Source organism: Mesoplodon mirus (genome assembly GCF_964341445.2).
Source record: "Mesoplodon mirus genome assembly, chromosome: 4".
Classification (NCBI taxonomy): domain Eukaryota; kingdom Metazoa; phylum Chordata; class Mammalia; order Artiodactyla; family Ziphiidae; genus Mesoplodon; species Mesoplodon mirus.
In genome coordinates, this window is record NC_138979.1 from 110,615,930 (window position 1) to 110,643,610 (window position 27,681).

Sequence of the window (27,681 nt, forward strand, 5' to 3'; positions counted from 1 at the left end):
GAGCACACAACAATTCAACCCATAAAACTTCCTACCCCAAATTCAGATATTCTTGGATACAGATCATCTTTATTACCCTTTTCCCTTTGTGATTTCATTCACTCCTGTAAGTTTCACTTATTGCATCTAAATAGATGAACACTTAAATCTCTACCACTGTTATCTCACAAATGTCAAACCACTTTAGTAAAAGTCTCTACTAGGCAGACATCACACTTCTGCTTTTCCTTGGTGCTTGGGCTCAGCATTTTGAAATGATCATCTTCACCTTCTTTAAACTGGTTCTTCTCGAATTCTTTTTTCTATTAATGGTACCACCATTCTCTAGTCACAGCTTTAAGCCATAGGTGCCTAACTCTTACTTTACCGTCTATATTCATACAGTTTTCAGGTTCTGTAAGATTCTATCTGCAGTGTTTACTGCATGTTTACTGTAAGAATTTCCTTCTTGGTCTTTGTGCCTCCTCCTTGAATCTGCCCTGCTTATTGCTGGCAAGGCTGATAATATATAACTCTAGTCACATATCTCACATGCATACCCTTCAGAAACTTTCATTAATACTGATATTTGGAGCCTGACATTAAAGATCTTTCATAGGATTGCTTTACCATGCCTTTCTACTGTATCCTGTCTCTCCTTTATGCAGTCTATACCTTAGTCAAACTGCTTTCTTTATTCATTGTTTTTTAGATGCTTTGTTCTTTTGCTTATACTTTTTTTTTTTTTTTTTTTTTTCCGGTATGTGGGCCTCGCGCTGTTGTGGCCTCTCCCGTTGCGGAGCACAGGCTCCGGACGCGCAGGCTCAGCGGCCATGGCTCACGGGCCCAGCCGCTCCGCGGCATGTGGGATCTTCCCAGACCTGGGCACGAACCCGTGTCCCCTGCATCAGCAGGCGGGCTCTCAACCACTGCGCCACCAGGGAAGCCCTGCTTATACTTTTTATTGATGTAATTTACTTCCATCTACCTCTGCTGTTCAAATAATATCCACTTGTCAAAACCCAGCCTAAATGTCTTATCCAGCAAGCTTCCCCCCTCCCTTTAAAAATTTACTGTTTATGTATTTTTATTGATCTGACGTTGGTCTATAACATTATTGTAAGTTTCATGTGGACATTAAATTTCGACTTACATATACACTATGGTGGGCTCACCACCAAAAGTTTCATTTCCATCCATCACCATATAGTTGACCCCCTTTACTATTTCGCCCTTCCCACACCTCTCTTTCCCTCTGGTAACCATAACTCAGTTCTCTGTATCTATGTGTTTGTTTTGGTTTATTTATTTATTTTGTTTGGTTTATTTATTTATTTATTTTGGTTGTTTTTGTTTGTTTGGGATTTTTATCTGGAAAGCATACGGTGGAAGCATACGGTGTTTGTCTGTCTTCGTCTGGCTTATTTCACTTAGCATAACACCCTCAAGGTCCACCCATATTGTCACAAATGGCAAGATTTTGTCCTTTTTTATGGCTGAGTAGTATTCATTGTGTATATATATACCACATCTTCTTTATCTATTCATCCATTGATGGGCACTTAGGTTATCCTTATCGTGGCTATTGAAAATAATTCTGCGATGAACATAGGGGTGCATGTGTCTCCTTGAATTAGTGTTTCCATATTCTTTGGATAAATACCCTCATATGGAATGGTTGGATCATAAGGTGGTTCTAGTCTTAATTTTTCGAGGAATCTCCATGTTTTCCACAGTGGCTGCACCAATTTACATTCCCACGAACAGTGTATGGAGGGTTCCCTTTTCTCCACACCCTCTCCAACACTTGTTATTTCTTGCCTTTTTGATAATAGCCATTCTAACAGGTGTAAGATGGTATCTCATTGTGGTTTGGATTTGCATTTCCCTAATAATTAGTAATGTTGGACATCTTTTCATGTGCCTGTTGGCCATCCTTGTCATAAATTAATTGTCCATATATGTATGGATTTATTTCTGGGCTTTGAATTTTGTTCCATTGATATGTGTCTGTTTTTCTGCCAATACCAGGCTGTTTTGAATACTATATAGCTTTGTAATATAATTTGAAATCTGGGAGTGTGATACCTTCAGCTTTGTTCTTTTTTCTCAGGATTGCTTTGGCTTTTCAGGAATTTGTGTTTCCATATAAAGTTTAGGATTTTTAATTCTGTTGACATGAAAAATGTCATTGGGATTTTGACAGGGATTGCATTGAGTCTTTAGGTTGCTTTAGGTACTATGGACATTTTAATAGTATTAATTCTTCTAATGTATGAACACAGAGTATCTTTCCATTTCTTTGTGTCTTCTTCCATTTCTTTCAACAGTGTCTTAGCGTTTTCAATGTACAGGTCTTTTACTTCCTTGGTTAAATTTGCTTCTAGGTACTTTATTCCTTTTGTTGTGATTGTAAAATGGGATTGTTTTCTTATTTCAAATAGGTTTTTAGTGGAGTCTTTGGGTTTTATATATATATATATATATATATATATATATATATATATATATATAATATGTCCTCTGCAAATAGTGACAGTTTTACTTCTTCCTTTCAATTTGGATATCTTTTATTTATTTATTTTTTCCTTTCCTATTTGCTCTGGTTAGAACTTTCCATACTACATTGAATAAGAGGGGTGAGAGTGGGCATCCTTATCTTCTTCCTGATATTAGAGGGAAAGCTTTCACCTTTTTGCTATTGAGTATAAGGTTGATTGTGGGTTTATCATATATGGCCTTTATTATGTTGAGGTACTTCCCTTTTATACCCATTTTATTGAAAGTTTTTGTCACAGGTGGATGTTGAATCTTGTCAAATGCTTTTTACATCTATTGAGATGATCATACGATTTTTATCTTTCATTTTATTAATGAATGCGGTGTATCATGTTGATTGATTTGCGGGTATTTGATCCTTTTAATGTAATGTTGTATTCAGTTTGCCAATATTTTGTTGAGGATTTTTGCATCTATGTTCATCAGAGATACTGGCCTATAATTTTCTTTTTTTGCATTGTCTTGCCTGGTTTTGGTGTCAGGGAAATTTGGCCTCATAAAATGAGTTAGCACGTTCTCCCTCCTCTTCAGTCTTTTGGAAGCATTCGAGAAGGATAGGTATTAAATCTGTTTTGAATGTTTGGTAGGATTCACCTGTTTTGTTTTGTTTTTTGCCTTTGATTTCTTGATTGACCCAGTAGTTCAGTAGCATGTTGTTTAGTCTTCACATATTTCTGATTTTTCAAGCTTTCTTCTTGTAGTTGATTTCTAGTTTCATACCATTATGATCGGAAAAGATGCTTGATATGATATCAGTCTTCTTAAACTTATTGAGACTTGTGTCGCAAGTTATGGTCCATCCACGAGAATGTTCCGTGTGCTCTTGAGAAGAATGTGTGTGCTGCTGTATTTGGGTGGGATGTTCTGTATAAATCTATTGAGTTCATCTGGTCTGATATTTCATTTAAAACTGCTACTTCCTTGTTGACTTTCTTTCTGAATGAACTATCCATTGATGTAAGTGGGGTGTTAAAGTCCCTACTGTTACTGTGTTGTCAGTTTCTCCCTTTAGGTCTGTTAATACTTGCTTTATATATTTGGGCACTTACATGTTAGGTGCATATATATTAACTGTTGTTTCTTCTTGGTGAATTATCCCCTTTATCGTTATATAATGTCCACCTTTGTCTCTTGTTAACTTTTTTAGCTTGAAGTCATTTTTGTCTAATATGAGTATGGCTATACCCACTTTCGTTTGGCTGCCATTTGCCTGGAGTATCATCTTCCATCCCTTCACTTTGAGCCTATGTTTATCTTTAGAGCTGAAGTAAGTCTCCTGGAGGCAGCATATAGTTGGGTCTTTTTTTTTTTTTTTTGCGGTACGCGGGCCTCTCACTGTTGTGGCCTCTCCCGTTGTGGAGCACAGGCTCCGGACGCGCAGGCTCAGCGGCCATGGCGCACGGGCCCAGCCGCTCCGCGGCATGTGGGATCTTCCCGGACCGGGGCACGAATCCATGTCCCCTGCATCGGCAGGCGGACTCTCAACCACTGCGCCACCAGGGAAGCCCGGGTCTTGTTTTTTAATCCATCTAGCCACTCTGTCTTTCGATTAGTGAATTCAGTCCGTTTACATTTAGGATGATTATTGATAGATGAAGACTTAGTACTGCCATTTTATCTTTTGTTTGTTCTGTATCTCCATTGTTTCTTTTTCTTTGTGTTTCTGTCTGCCATTTTGGTTGGGTGGTTTTCTGTGATGTTTTTCTCAGTTTTCTCTTTTATATTATGTGGCTCTGCTCTAGATATATATATATATATTTTTTTTTAATAAATTTATTTTGTTTGTTTATTTTTGGCTGCATTGGGTCTTCATTGTTGCACGAGGGCTTTCTCTAGTTGCAGCAAGCAGGGGCAACTCTTCGTTGTGGTGCACGGGCTTCTCATTGTGGTGGCTTCTCTTGTTGCGGAGCACAGGCTCTAGGCATGCGGGCTTCAGTAGTGTGGCATGTGGGCTCTAGAGTGCAGCCTCAGTAGTTATGGCGCACAGGCTTAGTTACTCCGCAGTATGTGGGATCTTCCCAGCCCAGGGCTCGACCCCACGTCCCCTTCATTGGCAGGCGGATTCTTAACCACTGCACCACCAGGGAAGTCCCTCTAGATTTATATTTTCTGATTACTATGAGGTTTGTGTAAATTGTCTTAAAGATAAAAGTCCTTTTTCTGCCAATAGCATCTTACTACCTTCATTTGCCTATACGAGTTTCATCCTTTTCCTTTTACCTTTTATGTTTCTGTTGTCTCAAATTGTCTCTTTATGTTTTGTGTTCTCTACCAAATTGAAGTAGCTATAGTTTTACTGCTCTTTTCCCTTTAACCTTTATTATAGAATTGTTTGACAACTTATTTTGATATAGAGTTGCAATTTTCTGATTCTGTTTATCATCTTACTCAAAATTTTGTTTACTTTTGCCTTTTTATTTCTGGTAGAAGAGCTCCTTACAGCATTTCTTGTAAGGCAGGTCTAGCACTGATGAAGTCTCTCAGCTTCTGTTCATCTGGGAAACCCTTTATTTCTCCTTCATATCTGAATGATACTGCTGACAGTTTTTATCTTTAAATATTTTGAGTATGTCATTCCATTCTTTCTTGGCCTGTTGAGTTTCTTTGGATGGCACCATTGTCTATTCAGTCATCAAAGTCAGAATTCTAGATGTCCTTATCTGCTCTTTCCTCATTCGCAAATCCCACTGTCTACCAAGTCTTATCACTTTGATCTCTTAAATACCTTTAATACTGCCTCCATTTCCACAGCTGCTACCTCAGTTCAGACCTTCTTCTCTTGCCTGGCTAATTCCCACTCTTCCTTCAGGTCTCAGCTTAAATACCAGTTCCTCAAGGATACCTCCTCTAACTCCACAATCTAAATCCATTGTTATATTTGTACTTCACACTATTTACCCATTTGTCAATAGGTATTTATTTCCTTAGTATATTTAATGTTTGTTTCCTCCAATAGAATAAGTTTTGTAAAGGTCACTGTTTCATATTTTGGCCACTGTTGTATCTTCATTGTGTCTGACACATAATAGGTACAAAATAGATATTTGTTGAATGACTGAATAGCATACTTAGAAGAACCTTTAGCTAGTTTGCCTGTCTCCATCCAAGGAGGCTTACCCCCCAATAAATCTGTCATACTGCTGCAGATTTAGTGATTTTCCTAAAGTGCAGAAATGATGACTTTGTTCCTTTTTGCCTTTGGAGAAGTTCAGGTTCTTCAAAATGATACACAGCCCTGTTCTGCCTAATACACAAGACTTATCTCTTACCATATCCACTGTTCACTATTTGCTCTAGCAGTATCAAACTCCTGGTTTCTAGTATACGTAAATTCTGTTTTTTCTTACATACCTTTGCATATACTAGTCACCTTGCCTGAATTCTACCTTCCACCCTAATCAACACCTACAAATCCTTCAGAACACTGTCCAGGTTTTATTTCCCTTGCAAAGCTTCCTCTCTTAATGCCATTTCTTTCCTTCCTCAAAAGGTAATGATTTCCTCTTCCATACTCTTTCTATACATTATAGATACTTGTTTTACAATTCATTCTGTATTTATTTATTTGTATGTTTTTTTTGTTTTGTTTTGTTTTGTTTTTTGATGTGGACCATTTTTAAAGTTATGTTTTAGTTTTTTGACTGCAAGACATGTGGGCTCTTAGCTCCCCGACCTGGGATCAAACCCACACACCCTGCATTGGAAGGCAAAGTCTTAACCACTGGACCACCAGGGAAGTCCCTCATTCTGTATTTAATGTCTTCCTATTTATTTATTTGTTTGTTTGTTTGTTTGTTTATTGAGAGATATGGGTGTATAAGAGGGGAATGGAATACAAATATATCCTTTAGTTTTTTTTCCCCTATTTTGAAATAATTCCTTTTAAATGACCTTAAGTGACTTTAAAATATATAAGCTGATACAAACTTAGATGCTAAAAGACCACAAATAGCAATATGAATTATTGATAAAAGTTAGGTAAATGTTGTTATAATTGATTATATGATTATAAATATGCCTTGCATTTCAGATTTTGTTAGTGGAGCATTAAATAAACTTAAATCTAACAGGACACCCTCTATTACACCTCAACAGGAAAGAACTGGTAGGTATTATATATATTTATTTAAGTGGATGTTTATATATATTATACAAAAATTAATTATGATAATGATTACCTAACTTATTTTGTTTAATCAATTCCAAATGTAATTTTCAGTGGAGATATTTTACTATAATATTATGACATTGGATATATATATATGTAATGCATAATATATAATTATGTTGGATATAGTGAACCTAAAATTGTAGGTATGAATTTATTTTAGTCTGTTGTTATATTTTTGACCTTCTGAATCACGTTCTTCCATTTGTAAGTTGGATGATATTGAATATGTGAAAATAATCTCATTTTTATTTTAGAACCAGAAGTTTATTAGTATTTGTTCCAATTATTGTTTTTTGTTTTGCTTGTGGCTGAAATTATTCAACCCAGTAATAGAAAATTTGATTACTTGTTTTGTTTTCTAGATTGAAGACATTAACTGGTTAATACTTAGTTATGATGAAAATCAAAAATATTTAGATCAGTTTTTGTTTCAACACCTTGATTATAATTTTTCTTGCCTATTTAATACTCTTTAATGTGAATTATATGCATCTTTTATTCTGTTTGGTGTTGAAGTTACTAAGAATCTGGCCTCTTTGCAACTTCACTGTTTTTATTTTAAGTAATTGCATAGTGTTAATTTAGTTTTATAATATATATTTGATAATGTTAATGTAAATGTATCCCCCCCCATTTTTGGTTCTAAGAAATAGCTTTATAAGAAGAAATTATATAAAGTGTTTGTATTTTATCAACTTTGTGGGAGAATAAAAAGTTTTCTTTTTTTAAGCCCAGCTATCCATTTCACCAATGATTCTTACACCAAATGCTAAGCGTAAACTGCCGGTAGATTCCCATGGTTTCTCAAGTAAGAAAAGGAAGTCCGTCAAGCACAATTTTAACTTTGAGTTGTTGCCAGGTAATCTCTTCAGTAGCAGTTCTACACCAGTATCAGGTAACAAATGGAATTTATATAATTGGGTTATAAACATTAACATGAGTGCCTATTCTGGGCAAAGTGCTATTTCATATTAATATGACCCTTTAGGAGCCAGAGTGTTATTCTGTTTTATCAAATCTCTGAATTTTATAAAGTCCCCTAACTTTTAAAATAGACAGTGGTTCAGTATAATTTGTGTGTGTGTGTGTGTGTCTGTGTGTGTCTGTGTGTGTGTGTGTTTTACTGCCATGCCTATTGAAAATTATGGGTCACTGTGGATAGGATAGCACTTGTGCTCAGGTTTTACGTGATTGAACATCCTAAATTCTACTTTAGTTACTTCTGGATCTGTAGCTGTGGCTGGATTGCTGTCTTTTGTTGAGTTGAGGTCACCAGCGTTTGAGCATCTCTGAATGCAGAGTAAGGGTGTTACCATTGAAGTACCATTGTGGGTTAATTTGGGGGGCGGTATTTTTAAAGTTTTATACTCAAGTGGCTTTTATAAAAAGCCATCCTTATGGCATGGTTTCCACATCCCTTACCAGCGCAGCCATTTTATTCCAAATGAAATACAAGTTCCTAATGTGGCCAACCAGAGCCTCCAGAGAAAAATATAATCATGCTAATTTGAATACCTAATTTTTGTTAGTGTGATCTTGGATTGAGTTGGCTCCTTTAGCATGTGTAGAATACAAGTTGGCTCGTATTAACCTATGGTCAACCCAAAATGAATTGAAACTCTAAGCCCAGAGTCTTCCATCTCATATTTGTGTCACATTTAGACAAAATGTGAGTAGCCTCTGATTCTTTTAGATTTTCTTTGGTTTCAGGCAATGTTAAGAGTTTCAATTTGAATTTGTTAGCTGGGTTATGAGGTTTTCTTCCCAAAAGCCTCTTTTTCGCTTTTGTTATCTGAAAGGTTTACATTTTCCTTGTTTGTTTTATTAAAAAGGTGAACAGAATAGCAACTTGTTCTCTATGGTCCTTCAGGTTCTCTGCGGTTCATTAAAGTGTAATGATAAGAACTCTGAAGCTATGTCTGTAGTTCTATCTGTATTCACAGGCTGGAGACTTAAACTCCTTTAAAGTAACTTAGTGTGTTTTTAGTATTTAAAGGCTTTCTGCTTTGGAGGACTACTTCCAAATGACAGATGTGAATCATAGTTCTACCTGCCTTTGTTTATTAGCAGTACATCATCTTCCTCAAGAAATGAACCTGCAGATTCCTTCTCTCCAAGCTCCCAAAAAACAGATTAAACATTATGTTACTGTAACATTAGTATGAGCCTGCTTAACCAGCAAAACTTCTTTTATAAAAAAATTAACAAGTTCAACATCAGTAATTCTATTATTTTAACTCAGCATTTTTCTTTGACCCTACTTTCTCAGCCACAATTCAATAAATTGCGTCTGCAAAATTGAAAATGAGTTGGTTTCTAAGTTTAGATTATAACAGATATGATGCTTTTCGTTAATATATGTAACCAACGATATTAATCTATAATCCATAGTGTACTTATTTTTAATTTTTTTCTAATATGTGTTGTAACTGTGTGTTATTCCATCTATTCTGACTGTGCCTCCTTGTCACCACTGATACATTTCTGCAGCCCTAGAATAAGGCTACCTATGTCACATTGGATATATCATATTGCCTCCAAGCTTTCTTTTTAGCCAAATGCACCCAAAAAGTCACTGTAATGGTTGTATTATTTTCTGTTTTTGTAATTGAAAAAACATGGATATTTCTGTTTGGGGACCTGTGTGAATTCTTTATCGATACCAATGATAAGTTGAGAGGGTTCATGTTTGTTGAGTGTATCCTGGGCAATATTCAAATACAAATCAAATGTATATGGAGCCTTTGCTTATAACTATTATACTTTTCCCTAATTTTTTATTATAGTTGATTTCATGGTATAGTGTTAAATAACTTAATCAAAATGAGCTGTTGTAACCTCCAGTTGTTATCATGGAACATGGCAGTAGCCAAGTGTTTAGGTGTATGTTATAGATCATCAGTTTTTGTTTGCCAAAAATTTTGGACAAATTGCACTCCAGAGTCAGGTAGACAGCAAGTTGGCTAGAAGGTGCATACTGGATACTCAGATACTAAATTGTTTTTCAGTAGTTTATTTTTGATAACAGCATTAATTAATCTTATGTACCAGGTACTGTGCTAGACATCTTATATATGTTACAGTAATATTTATATTCACCACAGAAGTCCAGTTTTAGAGCCTAAAGCCATTTAGTAAGTGGTGGACAAACTCAAGTCTGTCTCGAAAGCTTGCTCTTTCTCCAATCTGCAACAGTGCCCACCCCTCCCTTGTAGTATTAAAAGAGTTTAAAGCAAAACTCTTAATATAAAAATAATGTTTAATCTAACCTTTAATTGGTAACTAAAAAGTAAGAAATAGATTTTTTTTTCAGTTGACTTGGGTTATTTGACCCCTGAAGATTCTAACCAGAAATTATGTGATTTTGTGGTTGTTTAGGGGTGGAAATTAAGACTTTAAATCTAATTGCTATTAATATTTTATACTTTGAAAAGAAAATGAGTATGTGTGGTCTATCACGTGTGGTTATTTTTGTAGTTCACTTTGATACAAGCCCAGAAGGGTCATCTCAGAGTTCACTCTCTCCTGTCACCGTGAATGGAAACCATTTGATCAGTTCAGGTGTGCTAAGGCGAAGTAAAAGGCTTGCAAGCAAAAAAGTTGGCAGGTAATTTATCCAGGTTGGATAAAAATTTGGTATATACAGTTAATAAAATATTTTGTGTCTTTCTACTGAGAATCATAATTGAATCATAATTTTTAAAAATCCCCTTTGCCTTTATAGTCTTATTAATCAAGTGCATATCCTCTAGAGAAAGATTCCTAATTTGAATCCATTTTGCTTGCTTAAAATCCTATTTTAGGGCCTCCCTGGTGGCGCAGTGGTTGAGAGTCCGCCTGCCGATGCAGGGGATACGGGTTCGTGCCCCGGTCTGGGAGGATCCCATATGCCGCGGAGCGGCTGGGCCCGTGAGCCATGGCCGCTGAGCCTGTGCGTCCGGAGCCTGTGCTCCGCAACGGGAGAGGCCACAACAGTGAGAGGCCCGCGTACAGCAAAAAAAAAAAAAAAAAAAAAAAAATCCTATTTTATGTTGATGTGTGTAATTTTTAAATTTCCTGTTAATATAAAAAGCTAGTCTACCCTAATGATTCTGATTTATAAGTGACTAAACTCTTGTGATAAACAGGAAAGTTTATTTTATAAAATATTTGTATTTTTATGCAAATACAATGTGTTCATATACGGTATCTTAAACCTAAAAAATTATTACTCTATTCAATTACTAACAATGTGATTTGCTCTGGACTTTCAAACTTTATTTTGTAGGAATTCCAGTTCTTATGCTATAAACTGATGTTTTTAATTTGACTCTTTCTAGGGTGGAATCAGGAAAAGCAGACTGCTTCTCTCCTAAAATCAGCCGTAAAGAAAAGGTTCGAAGATCTCTTCGTTTGAAATTTAATCTAGGGAAAAGTAGCAAAGATGGAGTAAGTGTCTTTCACCATTTCATTGAAGTTTATATTAGGATAAAGCTGAAGACTTGATGCTAAAAGACTCAACCCTGTCTCTCTTCCATCTACTGTCCCATTCTCTGCTCTTCTTTATAGCAGCCCTTACACTTGAGTTGTTATCTCCAGTTCCTCCTTTTCTATTCTGCTGAAATCAATTCCAGTGAAGCTTTCATCCCCAACACTCAGTGAAACAGCTGTCATAAGATCACTCATGAATTCAGCATTGCTCAGACCAGTCCTTGTTAGCCTTGATATGTCAGCAGCATGTAAACCTGGCTGATGACTTGCTCCTCTCTGGCATACTTTCTTTCCTTGCTTCAGGGACATATAGTCTCATGACATTCTTCCTTCTTTGTCAGTTAATTTTCTAATTCCTTTACATTGGAGTGCCCAAAGCTTTGCCTTTGGGTTTCTCTTTTCTCACTCCACTCACTCAGGGTGATCATCAGCCCTAAACATCATGTATATACTTATGACTTCAAGTTTATATCTCTAGCCCAAAATGCTCTCCTGAACAACTTGACTGCTTAACACCTACCTACTTGACCTCCCTACTTGGGTGTTGATCCCAAGTAGGGAGGTGTTGACATCTCAAGTGTAACCTGCCCCAAATAGAGCTCCCAAGATGCATTTCTCCACTGTTGCTATTTCTCCACTCCTCCCCGTCTCCTCCACCCACACTTCTATTCTACCTACAGTCTTCACCATCTCACTTATGGCAACTCATTCTTCTAATCACTTAGGCCAAAAGCCCTGCAGGCATTCTTTTTTTTTTTTTAATATCTTTATTGGAGTATAATTGCTTTACATTGTTGTATTAGTTGCTGCTATATAACCAAGTGAATCAGCTGTATGTATACATATATCCCCATATCCCCTCCCTCTTGCATCTCCCTCCCACCCTCCCTATCCCACCCCTCTAGGTGGTCACAAAGCACCGAGCTGATCTCCTTGTGCTATGTGGCTGCTTCCCACTAACCATCTGTTTTATATTTGGTAGTGTATATATGTCAGTGCCACTCCCTCACTTCGTCCCATCTTACCCTTCCCCCTCCCCATGTCCTCAAGTCCATTCTCTACATCTGCGTCTTTATTCCTGCCTTGCCCCTAGGTTCTTCAAAACAATTTTTTTTTTTAGATTCCATATGTATGTGCTAGCATATGGTATTTGTTTTTCTCTTTCTGACTTACTTCACTCTGTATGACAGACTCTAGGTTCATCCACCTCACTATGAATAACTCAATTTCGTTTCTTTTTATGGCTGAGTAATACTCCATCGTATATATGTGCTACATCTTCTTTATCCATTCATCTGTCGATGGACACTTAGGTTGCTTCCATGTCCTGGCTGTTGTAAATCGTGCTCCAATGAACATTGTGGTACCTGTCTCTTTTTGAATTATGGTTTTCTCAGGGTATATGCCCAGTAGTGGGATTGCTGGGTCGTATGGTAGTTCTATTTTTAGTGTTTTAAGGAACCTCCATACTGTTATCCATAGTGGCTGTATCAATTTACATTCCCACCAACAGCATGCAGACATTCTTGACCCCTCACTTTCTCTCATATGTACTGTCGAAACCATTAGGGAATCCTGTCTAACTTCTGCTTTCAGTCTATCCCGGCTGACCATTTCTCACCAGTACTACATGTCTAACCTTCTCTAAGTTATGTCATCTGGAACTTGGATTACTGCAATTTCCTACTAGTAGGTCTACCTGCTTCTACCTTGCTGCAGTACTAGAACCAAAATTATCCTCTAAAAACCAGAGTTAAATCATGCCACTCATGTCACTCCTCTGCTCAGAATTCTTCAGTGACTTCTTGCTTCACTCTGAGGGGAAAAAAAGAAAAGCCAAAGTTCTTACACTGATCTGCAGTGCCCCGCATGATCTGTTCCTGGCCTCCCTCTTGGAGCTCTCCTCCTGCCACCCTCCCTTGCTCTCTTGGCTTCATTCACTTTTGCCTCCTGCAGTTTCTCAAATGTGCCAGACCTTGCTTCAGCCTGAGAGACTGCACTGGCATTTTCCTCTCCTGGAATGTTCTTCCCCCTCATACCTTCATGACTGTCGCTCTCATTTTTCTTTACTCACAAATCTGTTCACTGTGTTTAAAATTATACCCCACCCTTCACCACTCCATATCCTCCTTACCCTGCTTTGCTTTGTCCTTAGCACTTTTCACCTTATGTATTGTATATTATACTTTATAGTTTATTGTCTGTCTTCTTCTGGTCTAAATCTGCCCATCAAGAATGTAAATTCCATGAGGTAAGATTTTGTTCTGTTTTTTTGTTTTCTGTTTTCTTTCATTCTTGTGAACAGGCACTGGCACAGTCATCACACACACAAAAAAATTTTTAAGTTAATGTGTGAGGCTGTTTTTATTTTAGATCATAAAATATCCACTAATAGCCAAGTCAAATGCTTATAATTTTCATCAGCATGCATGCAAGTATATTGTGTTTGCTATAATATTGTTCCTCAATTATATACACGCCTTTTAAAATCAGCTGTAGAGGATTTTGATAACTACAAAGTAATGCTTTGAATTAACTAGCTTTATTTCTTAACCAAAACTTTTTCAATTTGTTCTGTACAGAATGTGTGTTCTGGTGTCGATAGATCTGAAAATGTTGGTCGACGACTTGCAAATCAACAAAGTTTAAAAAATAGGATTGAATCTGTAAAAACAGGTCTGCTTTTTAGCCCATATATTGATGAAAGATTAACAAAAAAAGGTACATTTACATGATATTGTTAGAGTTTTACCCCAAAAGCCTACTTTAGTTGTTTTTTAAAAAATTTTCTTCCCATTTTAGTGAGATATAATTGACATAACCTTTAGTTGTTTTTAATGATAAAATATATTAAGTAATTTACTGTTCTAGAAATTGAAAATTCGTGTTTGAATAGTGAAAATACTGGAATTGCAATGTATTTTTCTATGAATAATTGGACGATCTTTACAAATGTAAGTATAAAGATGTTTGACATATTTATAGATAAAAATTATCTCTTAACACAAATCTAGTTTATTGGAATTAAATGCTTAGTATTTAATTTGTCATGTATTTGAATAATATTTCAAAACTAGATCAGATATAAATGATTAAAAACACTGAACTGCTTTATTTTAGGTTCAAAAAAGATAAGTAAGTCTGAGGAAAACTTATTAACTCCAGAGCGACTAGGTGGAAGAAATTACCGGATGTCTTGGACAGGACCTAGTAATTCAAGTTTTCAAGAAATAGATGGAAATGAAGCTTCTCCAATAGATGCAATTCTTGAGGTGGAAAACTCTTCCTTAGAGCCTGATATGATGGTTGAAAAGTCACTTGTTAGGTCATATGAGCTTACCCCTTCTAATGTACACAGTAGGCATAATAACAACGTAACTGGCAGCTCTCTTAGTGGGGATGAAAATAACCTGACCACAGAGACTGTTGTGAAAATTCAGAAAGCATTTTCTGAATCTGGAAGTAATCTTCATGCATTGATAAATCACAGGCGGTCATCATTAACTAATGTAGGGGAAGTAAAATTTAATGAAACATCTTCTATCAAATGTAGCCCAGAAAAAAATCTATTTGAAATTAATAATTTCACTGTGATAGAATCCAATGAACACCACAATAGTAAAGATGAAAATAGTTTTTCAGAAAGAGACTTCTCACTACATCAAACTCAAAAATTGGGTAGAAAAGCCACTATAAAATGTTACTCAACTCAGATGAAGATAGAACTAGAAGACAACATTCATTCGAATATACCAAAAGATTATTTAAGCAAGCAGGAATTGCCCAGTGATGAACAAATAAAGAAACAAGAGTCCCCAAGGGATATACTAAATACTAAATTAAAGGAGAATGAAAATATGATTGAAGAGAACTTACTGAAATGTGCAGCTTCTAGAGAGGATGTGGCCAGCGCCTCTTCCTCAGAGCAGATTACGTGTAATAGCGCAAACCTGTCAAAACCTAGGTCTGTGAGAATTGTTAAACAGCAGTCACTGGTGGAAACATGTGATAAAACGGTTTCTGAACATTTACAAATGACAGAGCATGGAAAGGTTTCAGACCACATACAGTGGTTTAACAATCTTTCTTTACATGAACCAAATAGGACAAAAGTTAAGTCACCTCTTAAGTTTCAGCGTATGCCTGTCCGTCAATCTGTCAGAAGAATTAATTCTTTGTTGTTGTATGGTGGACAACCTCCAAGGCATAAATTAGCAAGTCTTGGTGATGCTGCTTCTCCTCTGGTTAAATCAGTGAGCTGTGATAGTGCTCTTCCCTCTCGTGGAGAATGTACGTCAAAAGATTCCTCTATTCCATGTACCAGATCAAGTCCTAAAGAACAGAAGTCTACATCATGCAAACAGTCGAATGTTGATACGATTTCAAAATCAAGCATGGAGGTAACTTCTACATCTTTCTCACAAATGAAGAGGCACCCAAACTCTGGAAATGCTTCTCTTGGGTCCACCAGAGTTTGTAAGCAGGAAGTGATATCTAATGGCCAAATTAAGGTTCCCTTGGATGATCTGACAAATCATGATATAGTAAAATCTGTTGTAAATAATGATATGGGCTTTTCTCGTGGCATAAATAACAGGGTCCTTAGAAGACCTTCAGAAAAAGAGAGGGTCTGGTATAAAGGTTCTCCAAAAAATCCTATTGGAAAAGCTCAACTACTACCAACAAGTAGACCTGTAGACTTGTAATTGGTAAGTGTTATACTACTTGTCATTAATGTAAATAAAATTAGCAGTTGGTGATATGACTTGCAAGGTAATCTACATGTTAGTTTGTAGCTCAGAATGATTGGTATGTGATCAATTTTAATTTCATTGCACAAGCAACTTGAATTCTTAAGCTTGTATAAATGATGACTTTGTTTTTCTTAATTATGGCAATATTTAAACTTCTTAATTTTATTGTCATCTCTCAAAGCAGAGGTTACACTTTACTTTTTTAAAGAAATTGTTGACTGGGTTTATAAGAAATTAATTTTTGAAAATTGCATGAATTTTATTTTTTAACGTGCGATAGGAAGAATGGAATGAGTTGTGCCTATTTCTGTTACTCCTAAGTCAGATGAGGTTTCTCTAAGAAATGTCTAACACAGAGAGAGAGAGAGAGAGAGATAAGCCCTGCAAATCTTATTTCCCGAATTCCATTAATGTTTATTGTCTATATCAAAGTCCCTAGAAATTAATTTGTTTCAATAGCATCTTAATCCTTTATTCCTTTTGGGTGCAGAGTAATTAGACATATATTGTCTATAGATGTGACAGTGTGTTCACTTGAACTAGGAATAATGGCTAATGCAGAATGACGACTCAAGTGTGCTCATTTAGTATGATGCTGCAGAAGTAACTGTGACTTTAAAGCCATACTATGTTTTTTAAAGTTAATTTGCACAAGTACATTTATATCTGTTTTGTCCAATATAGAATTTAAAATGTTTTAAGGGGGAGTAATTAAGTTTGGAAGAGTTTAATCAAAGTGATTGCTTATATTCAGATGCTTGATTTTAGACTTTGAAATAGTTGATGCACCTCTGTACATTTACCTTGGATTTTTACACTTTGGATTCCTACAGGAGCCTGTGATGGTTTTGTCGTGTGTGTAAATGTTATTTATTTAGCAAAGACATTAAAGATAACTTTCTGGAAAATGACTTGCCTGAGACTCTAATGAAATTCAAAATAACCTTTTAGAATTTGACCCAAATTGTCAAGCAAATCTATCTAAATTTATATTTTAAATGATTAGAAATAACAAATCTTTAAGGAAAGAATAATATCAACAGTAGAGGGTATTCTCTGAGTTTTGGAGGAAGGAATATGCATGCAGACTCAACCACTAAAGACAGTTTTGCAGGTCAGTTGTTAGGGTGCCACATTCAAGCTTGGGGCAGAATAGAACCACACTGCACACCATTCCGAGCAACCAGGCAGCATGAATTTGTGTGAGAAATTTAAAGTCACCAGAGGTTTGCTTTACCAAGTTCTCCCTAATAGCAGTACATCTGTTTTATTTCAAAGCTATTTCCTGTTTCTATATTCACTACCTAGGAATCGACCCTTTCTCAGAATTAGTAAGTATTTACTTATATAAAGACCAAAAATCTGTAGATATAAACATCATGTTTATCTAACATCAAAACAGGTTTTTAATATAGACTGGGTATGCATTTCAGATGTTTATGGTATTTCTAAGAGTAAGTGGATATAGAAAATATTTATAAATTCTGAGATGTTTGTTGTCTGGTTCAAAGCAGTTTTTTTAAACTTTACTTTTACACTTTTAAAAATACATCAGTGTCCTTTTATATCCACGGGGGTAGGTGAAATGTTGAATTGGAAGACTAATTCAGTAAGAAGTCATAGGAAATTAACTATACAAATCACCTGAATTAGTGGATATTCTGAGAGATTAATCATTAATCAATAATGAAAGATATTTATTTAAAAAAGAAAACTACCCACATGTCACTCCCATTTTTTGTTAGCTGAAAGCTGCAATACAGATTAAAGGATTATGAAGGTGCAAACCTTGGAGATGCAGTAATTGGAGAGTCGGGAAAGCTGAGTTTTAGACTTGATTTAATATTCCTGCTTTCATTTTTTCTTATAAAAAATAGAGATGTTACCAATCTCATGGGGATATTTGATCAAATGGTATACAAACATACTTAACAAAGTTAAAGTGTCTGGACATGTGTAGTAACTCCAAGAACTATTTTCACTTTGTTCTTACAAGTAAATAAATTAATAATATTAATTTGATTATTATGAGCAACAAACAATACAGTTATACATAGAACTTAATAGACTGCTTGGCAATATTCTAAAATCACTAAAAATTTGATATAGGATTTTGAAAATCATCAAGCCCAGGACATATAATAGATGTTTTGTTTTTAGAAAATCAAATTTCATATGAAGCATAAACAATTTAGTCTATTTCAGTCAAATTTCCATTCAGCAGAAAGGCAGTAAATTGTAATGGCTTCTCCATCTTTCCAAGCACAAAATGAAGACAACAGTGAAACAACATTAATGTAAAATTCAGAATTGAATAAAACCTCAGTATGTGTGAATAATAAATATTAAACCCCAGCATGGTCTTTTGAGCCTAGAACCAATAGACAATATTTGTCCAGTTGATTTAGCATGCACTGAAACAAAAAGCTGGAAACCGAAGATCATCCGTGGAAGAAAAGGTGCTAGGAAGGAGGTTGGCTTCAAACCAAAAGACCATGGATGAATTTGGCAGGCCCCCTCTTCATTGCATAAAATTGCTGTAGATGATAATGGATTTGGGGAACAGAGCTAGGGTATGTACAGAGTTCTGGATTCTAACCTCCTCAAGGTACTTATTCTTGGACCTCCAGGTACTTTACTCATCCCCAGTCTTTTTTTTTTTTTTAAGATTATTTCTTTGATGTGGACCATTTTAAAAATATTTATTGAATTTGTTACAATATTGCTTCTGTTTTATGTTTTGGTTTTTTGGCCACAGAGACGTGTGGGATCTTAGCTCCCCAACCAGGGATTGAACCCGCACCCCCTGCATTGGAAGGGGGAGTCTTAACCGCTGGACCGCCAGGGAATTCCTTCAATCCCCAGTCTTGACGAAAGAAATTTAAATATTTATATTCATTGTATGGTCTTCCATTTCAATTCTTGTGTTTGAACAAAATTCAAATGTTCAAAGTTCCCCTATAAATCTTTTACAGAAGGTATTCTGGATCTACCTGGATACATTTCCGCAATGTGCAGGGAGTATGGTTTCTCTTCCAGCAAAAGAAATCTTACTTGATAGTTGGTATGGAAGTTTAGAAGTAGCTCTCAGAACTAATATTCCTAATGGTTTTCATGTGGTTTTGGTTTATCACTGTAACAAATTTCTATCATCTTGTATTAAATACCCCATAGGTTTCCTGCTCAATGAAAAGGCTTCTGAAGGCACTCATGATTTACCTAATCATTGCCATCATTAAAAGCTCTTAAAGCCTCTTCAACTTTTGTTTGTCTCTTCTATTGCCCCAGTGCTTCTTTTCTCTTCAAGCTAAAAGACTTCTTAAAAGCTGGAAGGTGTGCTATTGAGAACGAAAGACAAAAATGGCGAGGCGATCTGGCACATTGTTTGGATACTTGAGAAAAGGTTAATTACTTACACAGGGGTCGATAGAGGAAGAGGGTCTCTATGAGATGTGCATGTGGAATGCGTGGGCAGAAGGCCCCAGCATCTGAGTTGAGTTCTGGGTGGGGAGTCCTGGCCAGGCGACTTCCACCTGCTGGAGGAGGGACGGGGCGGGGCTAAGATGAGGAGGGAGGTGACGCACCAGCGACCCAGATCTCCCCGCTTCGCGCCCGACCCCCACCGAGGCCCAGACCGCAGCAGGCTCCTCCGGCTGCCGCTCGGTGAGTGCTGCGCTGAGGCCGGCTCGACCTCCTGACGCCCACCCAGACCAACGGGCTCTTCACGATCGGGAGTGGGGGAGGGCGTCGTGCTGAAATCCTTGAGCTGGAGGCGGGGGGCAGACAAAGGATGGGTGTGGGAACCGGAGGTTCGGCTCTGAATAAGAGGGAAAGAGTACCGAGGAAGGAGATCAAATCCGAACACTGTTGGCTGGGAGTGTAAATGAAACAAAGACATCCTGCATTCAGAGCGGAGGAAGGAAAGATGGAAGATGGCCGGAGAGGCTGGTGTCTGCCTCTGGCCTTTTTCGTCAGATTTTGCGGGCTTTGCTGTCTCAGCTCTTTGTAGTACAGGGTTTTACATCTGAGTGGCTTTTTAAAAAGCCTTTCCTTTACAGAAGTAGATATTGGGAATTATGAATATTTCAGTTTCAGGGGAGAAATGCATGCCGCCACCACCTTCTCCCCCCGCCCTCCCCCCCCACCCCGCGCGCTGCCATAGAAGGATGGTCAAAAGAGGGTTTGCATGGCTACTGCCTGCAGTCTCCGCCCTAAGGTTCAGCAGCTGCAGAGGGAATTTGCGTGAATATTTGTTCTCTTGTTCTGCAGGCTTCTGGTTGCGTGGAAGCCAACATTCAGGACAGGTTGACTCCCCAGACAAGGTTTCTCCAGCCTCCTTCACCTGTTCTGTTTTCTCTCTCATCATCCTTCGATTCCCCAAATTCGAACCTCCGGAACAGTAAGGCAGTATTGCCAACATAATAATAGCAATCTGGGGGGCTCTGTGTCTGGCATTGTTTTCAGTCCTCTTACGTGTGCCCTCACACTTACCTCACAGTAACCCTATAAGACGGATGCTTTTCTCATCCCTTTTTGCAGAGAAGGAAGTTGAGACATACGCCCAAGTTCGCCCTGCCAGCATGTGGTGCAGCAAGCATCCTTCATCTTCCTTCCCAGATTAGAGGGCAGGCCTGAGCTGTGTGTATTGATGTTCCCTTGTACCACTCCTAAGCTTTCTATGCTTCTTTACCATTTGTGTCTTCCAACTCCTTCCCCTGAGCCTTTTCTTCACCAGGACTAGAAAAGTCAAGATGTCACTCTCCCTCTCCCTTTCTCAAAAGTGAGGCAAATTTTTGTTGTTGTTTGTTTTTGTTTGTTTAAGGGAGGGAGAGAATGGTGGGGTAGGCGTAATGCAGAGCTTCCAGGGAGCTGTAAGGACAATAAGAAATGAGTGAGAAGTGCCATTATAGTCTAGTCTTCCCAAGAATGTGAGGACAGAGGGAATTGGCGATCTCAGACAAACTATTCTGTTTCTTTAATACCTTCTCACAGCTGATGTCCTGGCTAGGGTGGACACATAAGGCCTAAGCAAATCCTTAAGAATTTTTCATTGCAGTCCCTTCCTGGGTGGTCCTTGAATCACTCCCTGGAGTGATTACATGATTGCATCATCACAATTGCCAGCTGTGGCCAATCGATATATGTTTGGTCTTTTTTCTGCAGGTTAAAAATTGCTGCCAGGATGGTTTCTACCATGCTGTCTGGCCTAGTGTTTTGGCTGACTTTTGGATGGACTGCTACAGCTGCTTATAGCCCAAGAACCCCTGACCGGGTCTCAGAAACAGATATCCAGAGGCTGCTCCATGGTGTGATGGAGCAGCTGGGCATTGCCAGGCCACGGGTAGAGTATCCAGCTCACCAGGCCATGAACCTTGTGGGCCCACAGAGCATCGAAGGTATTTACTGTGTTCTGCCAGTTTGCAGTTTCCATTAGCAGTAAAATAATTAATGCATATTGAAGAAACTCTACTTCCTCCTTCTGTTTTCCCTTTCTTCTTATACTACACAGTTTATAGATACATACATACACATGAGAATATAAGTCCTGTGAGGGCAGGGACCTTATCTAATTCACAGCTGTAGCCCTAGCATCTAGCACAAAATCTGGTACATTAATACTTAGTAAGTGAATGAAGGAGCATCTAGCGTTATCACTAAAAAAAGATTAGAACCCAGACCCCTTGTCTTCTCCCAAACTGATCTTTGGGAAATTGTGTCCCAGTTGGCTGCCTCTGAGCCACTGCCAGCCAGTGTTTGTAAAAGATCTTCAAAATATAGGACCTAGGGCTTCCCTGGTGGCGCAGTGGTTGAGAGTCTGCCTGCCGATTCAGGGGACACGGGTTCGTGCCCCGGTCCAGGAGGATCCCACGTGCTGCGGAGCGGCTGGGCCTGTGAGCCATGGCCGCTGAGCCTGCGCGTCCGGAGCCTGTGCTCCACAACGCGAGAGGCCACAACAGTGATAGGCCCACGTACCACAAAAAAAAAAAAAAAAAAAAAAAAAAAAAATATATATATATATATATATATATATATATATATATATATATAAGACCTAAAGGATCTGATTTGATTCTTAGGGATGATGTCAGATAAACCCAAGGGAGCCAAAAGAGGTACTGATGTTAAGAGTTTATGTCAATAACTGAAAAAAAAATTTTTTTTAATATAACAGATGTTAATTTAACTGTTTTAGGGTGATAAGACCATTTCCCACCTTAATTCTTCTAAGTTTCTGGCAATATGATTGTAATACTTTTATTAGAAAGTGATACTTTTTTTGTTTAGTGATTTACTTATAGAGAGAATTGGAATCTCGCTCTTATGAGGTGGTGATGAGCAGCTCTTAAGAGCAGGTGCCTTATTTCCATGCCTTGCTTTGTATCCCTCTGATTCTGAATGCTCTTTTTCTCCACCAGGGTGGAGCCCTAAAGCAGTAGCATGGTTAATTTAGTCTGAACACAAAAGAGCACTTCAAGTGTTTGCCCACAGGAGTGGGTCCTAAGGAAAAACATGAATTCTTTCTCTGAGTTTTGTCAAAACACACACCCAGCAAATACTATTTCCTGTGCATTGATTTTGTATAATTTTTGCCTGAGTCTATAATTTCCTAAAACAGCTATCTGCTTTGGGGGTCCTGGGATTGCCATGGATATTGTTGATATATGATTCTCATTTCTGTCTTGTTACCCATAGTTTTAAACCATTGAGTAAAACTAACTCTGTGGAGTTGTTGTCTATTTAGGCTGACATTTGATTTCAGGAATGGATTAACACAGATGATTTGAATCAGAAGCATGCAAATCTAGCACAGGGCTTGAGGCAGAACAAATCAGACAGAGCTTCACACCACCCCTTCTGGGGTGAATCTAAATCCTTTTCAGCATCTGCTGCCAACTCTGGCTTCAAGTACACCTACCCATTTCAGACCAACTCTTTCAAGACAGTAAATATCTGCCCTTTTAACCAGTAAAAGTGCTTGATTAGTCACCCAGCTGTTGTCATGGAGACGGCTTTCTAGGTTTCCATTAATACTGGAGGCCTGATCATCTGTGTGGAAAAGAAACAGCAACTCCCTGGGCATCAACAGCCTATGTATATCCAGAGCCTCCTTTCCTTCACTCAGTAGCCAGCTATTCAGCACCCGCTCTGTGCCGGCCACCGTGCAGGAGGCTGAGGCAGCTCTGCCCTAAAAGATTCTCAGTCTGGGGGGTGGGAGCCAGGAGAGGTTATTACAGTGCATCATGGCCAGTGTTTTGATAGATGGACAGGCAAGCTGCTGCCATGGAAGTAAAGAACACGGTAATTTATTCTGCTTGGGAGTGGATGGGGGTGTCTGTAAGGAAATGCTGTTTTGAAGAAGCAACATTTGACCTGGGTTTTGAAGTTTGAATTCATCAAGGAATGTCAAGTGAAAAGGTATTGGAGGTGTGAAAGAGCATGGATTAGAACAATTCAGAATTAAAAACTCTGCTTTCATTATTACCCTTGGGGTAATGTGACATCATAGCCATGCTGGGTCTCCTCTAACAGTGTCTGTGGAAGGGATGAATATCGGCTTGTGTTTTGGTTTTCTATTACCACACATTTAGCAGCTTAACACAATACCCACTGATCAGCTCACAGTTTCCTTTGGTCGGGAGTCAGGCATGGGTTAGCTGGGCCCTCTGCTCAGTCTTGTCAGGCTGAAATCACAGTGTTGACAGGAGATGCAGTCTTGGCTGGAGCTTGGGGTCCTCTTCCAAACTCATCTAGGTTGTTGGCAGAATTCAGTTTTTTGCTGTTGTGGGATCAAGGTCCCCTTTCTCTTGCTGGCTGTCAACAGGGTCCCTTTCAGCTCTCAGAGGCCACTCTCAGGTTGGTTGTAAGCCATCTGACCCTCTCACAACATGGCAGCTTACTTCCTCAAATCCAGAGGGAGAATATCCCTTTAGTCTGCTAATCATAATACAATATAATTATAGGAGTGACTATCTCATTACTTTTGTCATTTATCAAGGGAGTGATAGTCCACAGGTCCTACGCACACTCAAAGGCAGAGGATTATGCAGGGCGTGTATGCCGGTAGGTGGGAATCTTGGGGGTCATCTTAAAATTCTGCCTATGACAGCTTGGGTGCAAGCTAACAGGGAAACAAAATAAGCAGCCTGGGATTTTTCCCTGTCCTGGACTTTGGCATTTAATTTATTGGGTGGTCTAATATTTTCTCATGTGAGTGTAGGATTGTTTCAACTCATCCGTTTATTCGCGTTGTCTCTGCTGACATTCATTCATGCTAATTCCCAGGTGTCTGACAGATACATGGGGTATCTTCCATATCCCTTCAACATTTATTTTAGTATTTTGTTATGAAGGACCAAGTTAGAAAGTTTTTCTAATTTTTATAGAAAGAATATTATATATATATATATACATATACACATACATACATATATTCTGGTGTGAATTTTAATGCACATTTAACATAAACCGTTCCCAAAGATATCTGGATTTAACCGGCAACTCCATCATTTATCAGTAACGTGACCTTGAGTGAATTACTTCTTGAAGCTTCCGTTTAGCTTGGGGGTAGGATTTAAATTCATTCACCTGCAAGCAGGTAATATTCCAGTTCAGAGAAACAAAAATAAAGTTTTAGCATACTCCAACTATTCTACCATGAAATCATTTCTAAATGAATCATCATTGTCATTTTAGGTGACAATTACTGGACTCTTCAATTCTTTGCATGCAGGGCTGTTCATTGTCTAATAAGTGGCACATAGAAGCCAATTTCTTCTTATTGTGTCTACTTTGATTAATTAATTGTATAATCCTTAGATTAATCTCACTATTGAAGATGTATATAAGCTCTCAAACATAGCATTATAAACTGTCCTTTTAAAATAGGATGTAGTATCAGTGTAAATTACTATTAGGTCACTGGGGTCCTATATCCCACTAAGAAATTATTTCCTCCTTTGATCCCGTATCCCTTCGAGTTACTCTACCATTTTTCTTCCACAGCAACCTTTCCACACATGCTAATGTACTTCCTCACCTCCTGTCCTCTCCTAGTCCATTGTAGTCCACTGTTCTCACCACTCATTTGTCAAGTCAACAAGCATTTTTTGAATGCCAGGCACTGTTTTATGTACTGAAGAAATGAACATGAACCTGAAAGGTTGGCAGGACAGGGTAGATAGAGTCATTACATAAAGAAATAAGTAAAATATGTAATAAGTCAAATGGTCATAAGTGCTATAAAAATATAAAGCAGAAGAGGGGGATGGAGGAAACAAAATAGGGGCAGGGGACTCCTCACTGGGAAGACAGGCAAAAATAAGAGTTGAGAGAGTCAGCTGTGTGATCCACGACCTTCCAGATGGAGAGGGCTGCAAATGCGAAAGCCATAAGGTTAGAGCGAGGAGGCTAGTGTGGCTGTAGCCCAGGACTCAGGAGCGCAGGAAGAGATAAGACTGGGGTAAGGGCAGGAAGGGGAGGTGGGAGGTGGTGTGTGGGGACAGATCGTGTCATAGGGTCTTACAGTCCTACAGCGACTTTGGCTTTTCCTTTGAGCGTGTATCTGAAGCCGCTGGAGACTTTGGACAGTGATGTGTTCAGCCTTCCTTTGAAAAGGACCACTCCAACTGCTGTCTTGAAAATACTCTGTAGGGAGGGAGCACTGAAATGGGGGAGATGAGTTAGGAGACTAAGGTAATAATCCAGGTGAGGGGAATACTAGCATGGCAGCTAGAGAAGTGGTGAGGCATGGTCAGAGGATGGGTATATTTGAAGTTGGAGCCAATAGGATTTGCTGGTGGGTTAGAGGTAGGAACTGAAAAACAGAGAGGAGCCAGGGGTGACGCCAGGATATTGGCATGATATCCTGGAAAGGAACTTTCTTTGTTTTTTTTTGTTTCTGATTTTTGGCTGCGTTGGATCTTTGTTGCTGTGCTCGGGCTTTCTCTAGTTGCGGCGAGTGAGGGCTACTCTTCGTTGCGGTGCGTGGGCTTCTCATTGCAGTGGCTTCTCTTGTTGTGGAGCACGGGCTCTAGGCGTGTGGGCTTCAGTAGTTGTGGCACGTGGGCTCAGTAGTTGTGGCTCGCGGGCTCTAGAGCACAAGGCTCAGTAGTTGTGGCGCATGGGCTTAGTTGCTCCATGGCATGTGGGATCTTCCCGGCCCAGGGGTTGAACCCGTGTCCCCTGAATTGGCAGGTGGATTCTTAACCACTGCACCACCAGGGAAGCCCTGCACGTGTTAATGTTGAGATGCCTTTTAGGCTGTGCTTGTGAAGGCCAACAACTTCCTTGCCCGTTTCACCTGTACTCTGCCTTCATCCCTCCCAACCTCCCTGCAGCCCCACACCCACACCAGTGTCTTCCCCCCTCCAGACTCTCACCTGTTCTTTCCACTCTGCGTATACCTGTCCTCCTCTGCAGGGCTCAGCTTCAAAGTCATCCGCTCAGAGAGGCCTACCCGGCTTCTCTGAGTGACCCCCTTCTCTGCCACAGTGCCCTTTTTTTTTTTTTTTTGCGGTACGTGGGCCTCTCACTGTTGCAGCCTCTCCCGTTGCGGAGCACAGGCTCCGGATGCGCAGGCCCAGCGGCCATGGCTCACGGGCCCAGCCGCTCCGCAGCATGTGGGATCTTCCTGGACCAGGGCATGAACCCGTGTCCCCTGCATCGGCAGGCAGACTCTCAACCACTGCGCCACCAGGGAAGCCCTCCCTTTTGTTTTTTTAAAACTCTATAGCATTTAAAAAGTTTGTAATGAATGTTTGTTTCCTTGCTTATTTATTATCTGTCTCCCCACTGGAACGGCAGTTCCATGAGGCAATATCTATTTTATTTACTGCTTTATACCCAGACACATAGCAGGCACTTGGTAAATATTTGAAGAATGAATGTATATTTGAATAAATATTTAAAAAATAAGTATATCTGGCAGCAATAAGTATATAAATTCTATTTGACTTCTGGATCTTTTGAGACTTTATTCCTTTCAATTCAAGGAAAATATTCCATTTCTGTTCTGTGTTTTAAAAAATCTACCTAGAGGTTTTTGCCAGGAACTCAGCGATAATGTGCTTGGCAAAAGGTCTATTTACTTTGACTACGACTGATCACCAGGGTGCAAGGTTTGAATCTTCTGTACAGGGGCCTATTGAGAAATGGGAAAGGCTTTTTGCAGTTATGGAATGAAACCAGCAGGGGGCCAACTAGACTTGAGGCAATAGATAGAGGATTCCTGAAACCTGGTACCCAGCCTCCTGGTTGTTAAGTCACCCGTTGTTAAGCCAGCCTTCTTGTTGACCTGCTCTAAGTGGTCCCTAGGGAGGAAGCATTTGCCCAAAACATCCTAAGAGGTTGGAGGTTATTTTTCACTTCTCCGTAGGTACCTTAAACATGACTCGGTAAGGAGCATCTTTCAAATGTGTAAATTCTTTTTTTTCTTGTTTTGAAACTTCATAAATAAATGTATTCCTTTAATTACAATTGTAAAGATTTTTTATGATGTTATAAACATTGTGAGGATTAATCATACTTTGCCCCCAAATTAACTGATTTTACATAGCCTTGCATATAGTGTAGAGAAAATAATCATGGGGTTTAATAATTTGTATGAGAAACATCTTCTAGCATGAGAATTGCTAACCATTAAGTAATTAATGGAGAGTTGTGGTTTGTGCTCATCTTCTGTCTGGGGAAAAAGAGAGACTATAGGGCTTCCCTGGTGGTGCAGTGGTTGAGAGTCTGCCTGCCGATGCA

The 27,681-nt window shown here is 38.7% G+C and overlaps 2 protein-coding genes across 3 annotated transcripts in view; both read left to right on the forward strand.

Annotated features, from left to right (window-relative positions):
- LOC309803631 (rho GTPase-activating protein 11A-like) overlaps positions 1-16,844 on the forward strand; it is a 26,743-nt gene extending 9,899 nt beyond the window's left edge. The window contains 6 exon segments of the mRNA XM_082620140.1: positions 6,569-6,643; positions 7,440-7,604; positions 10,187-10,316; positions 11,029-11,137; positions 13,762-13,900; positions 14,300-16,844. Coding sequence (XP_082476266.1) covers positions 6,569-6,643; positions 7,440-7,604; positions 10,187-10,316; positions 11,029-11,137; positions 13,762-13,900; positions 14,300-15,885 — 2,204 coding nt within the window. The 3' untranslated portion in view covers positions 15,886-16,844.
- Positions 16,845-19,449: 2,605 nt separating this feature from the next.
- SCG5 (secretogranin V) overlaps positions 19,450-27,681 on the forward strand; it is a 56,284-nt gene continuing 48,052 nt past the window's right edge. Inside the window, exons 1-2 of one of the 2 annotated variants that reach the window (XM_082620138.1) lie at positions 19,450-19,596; positions 21,097-21,329. In XM_082620138.1, the coding sequence (XP_082476264.1) occupies positions 21,116-21,329 (214 nt within the window). In that variant the 5' untranslated portion in view covers positions 19,450-19,596; positions 21,097-21,115. The remainder of the gene's footprint in view (positions 19,597-21,096; positions 21,330-27,681) is intronic. The other variant, XM_082620137.1, reaches the window with a different exon arrangement.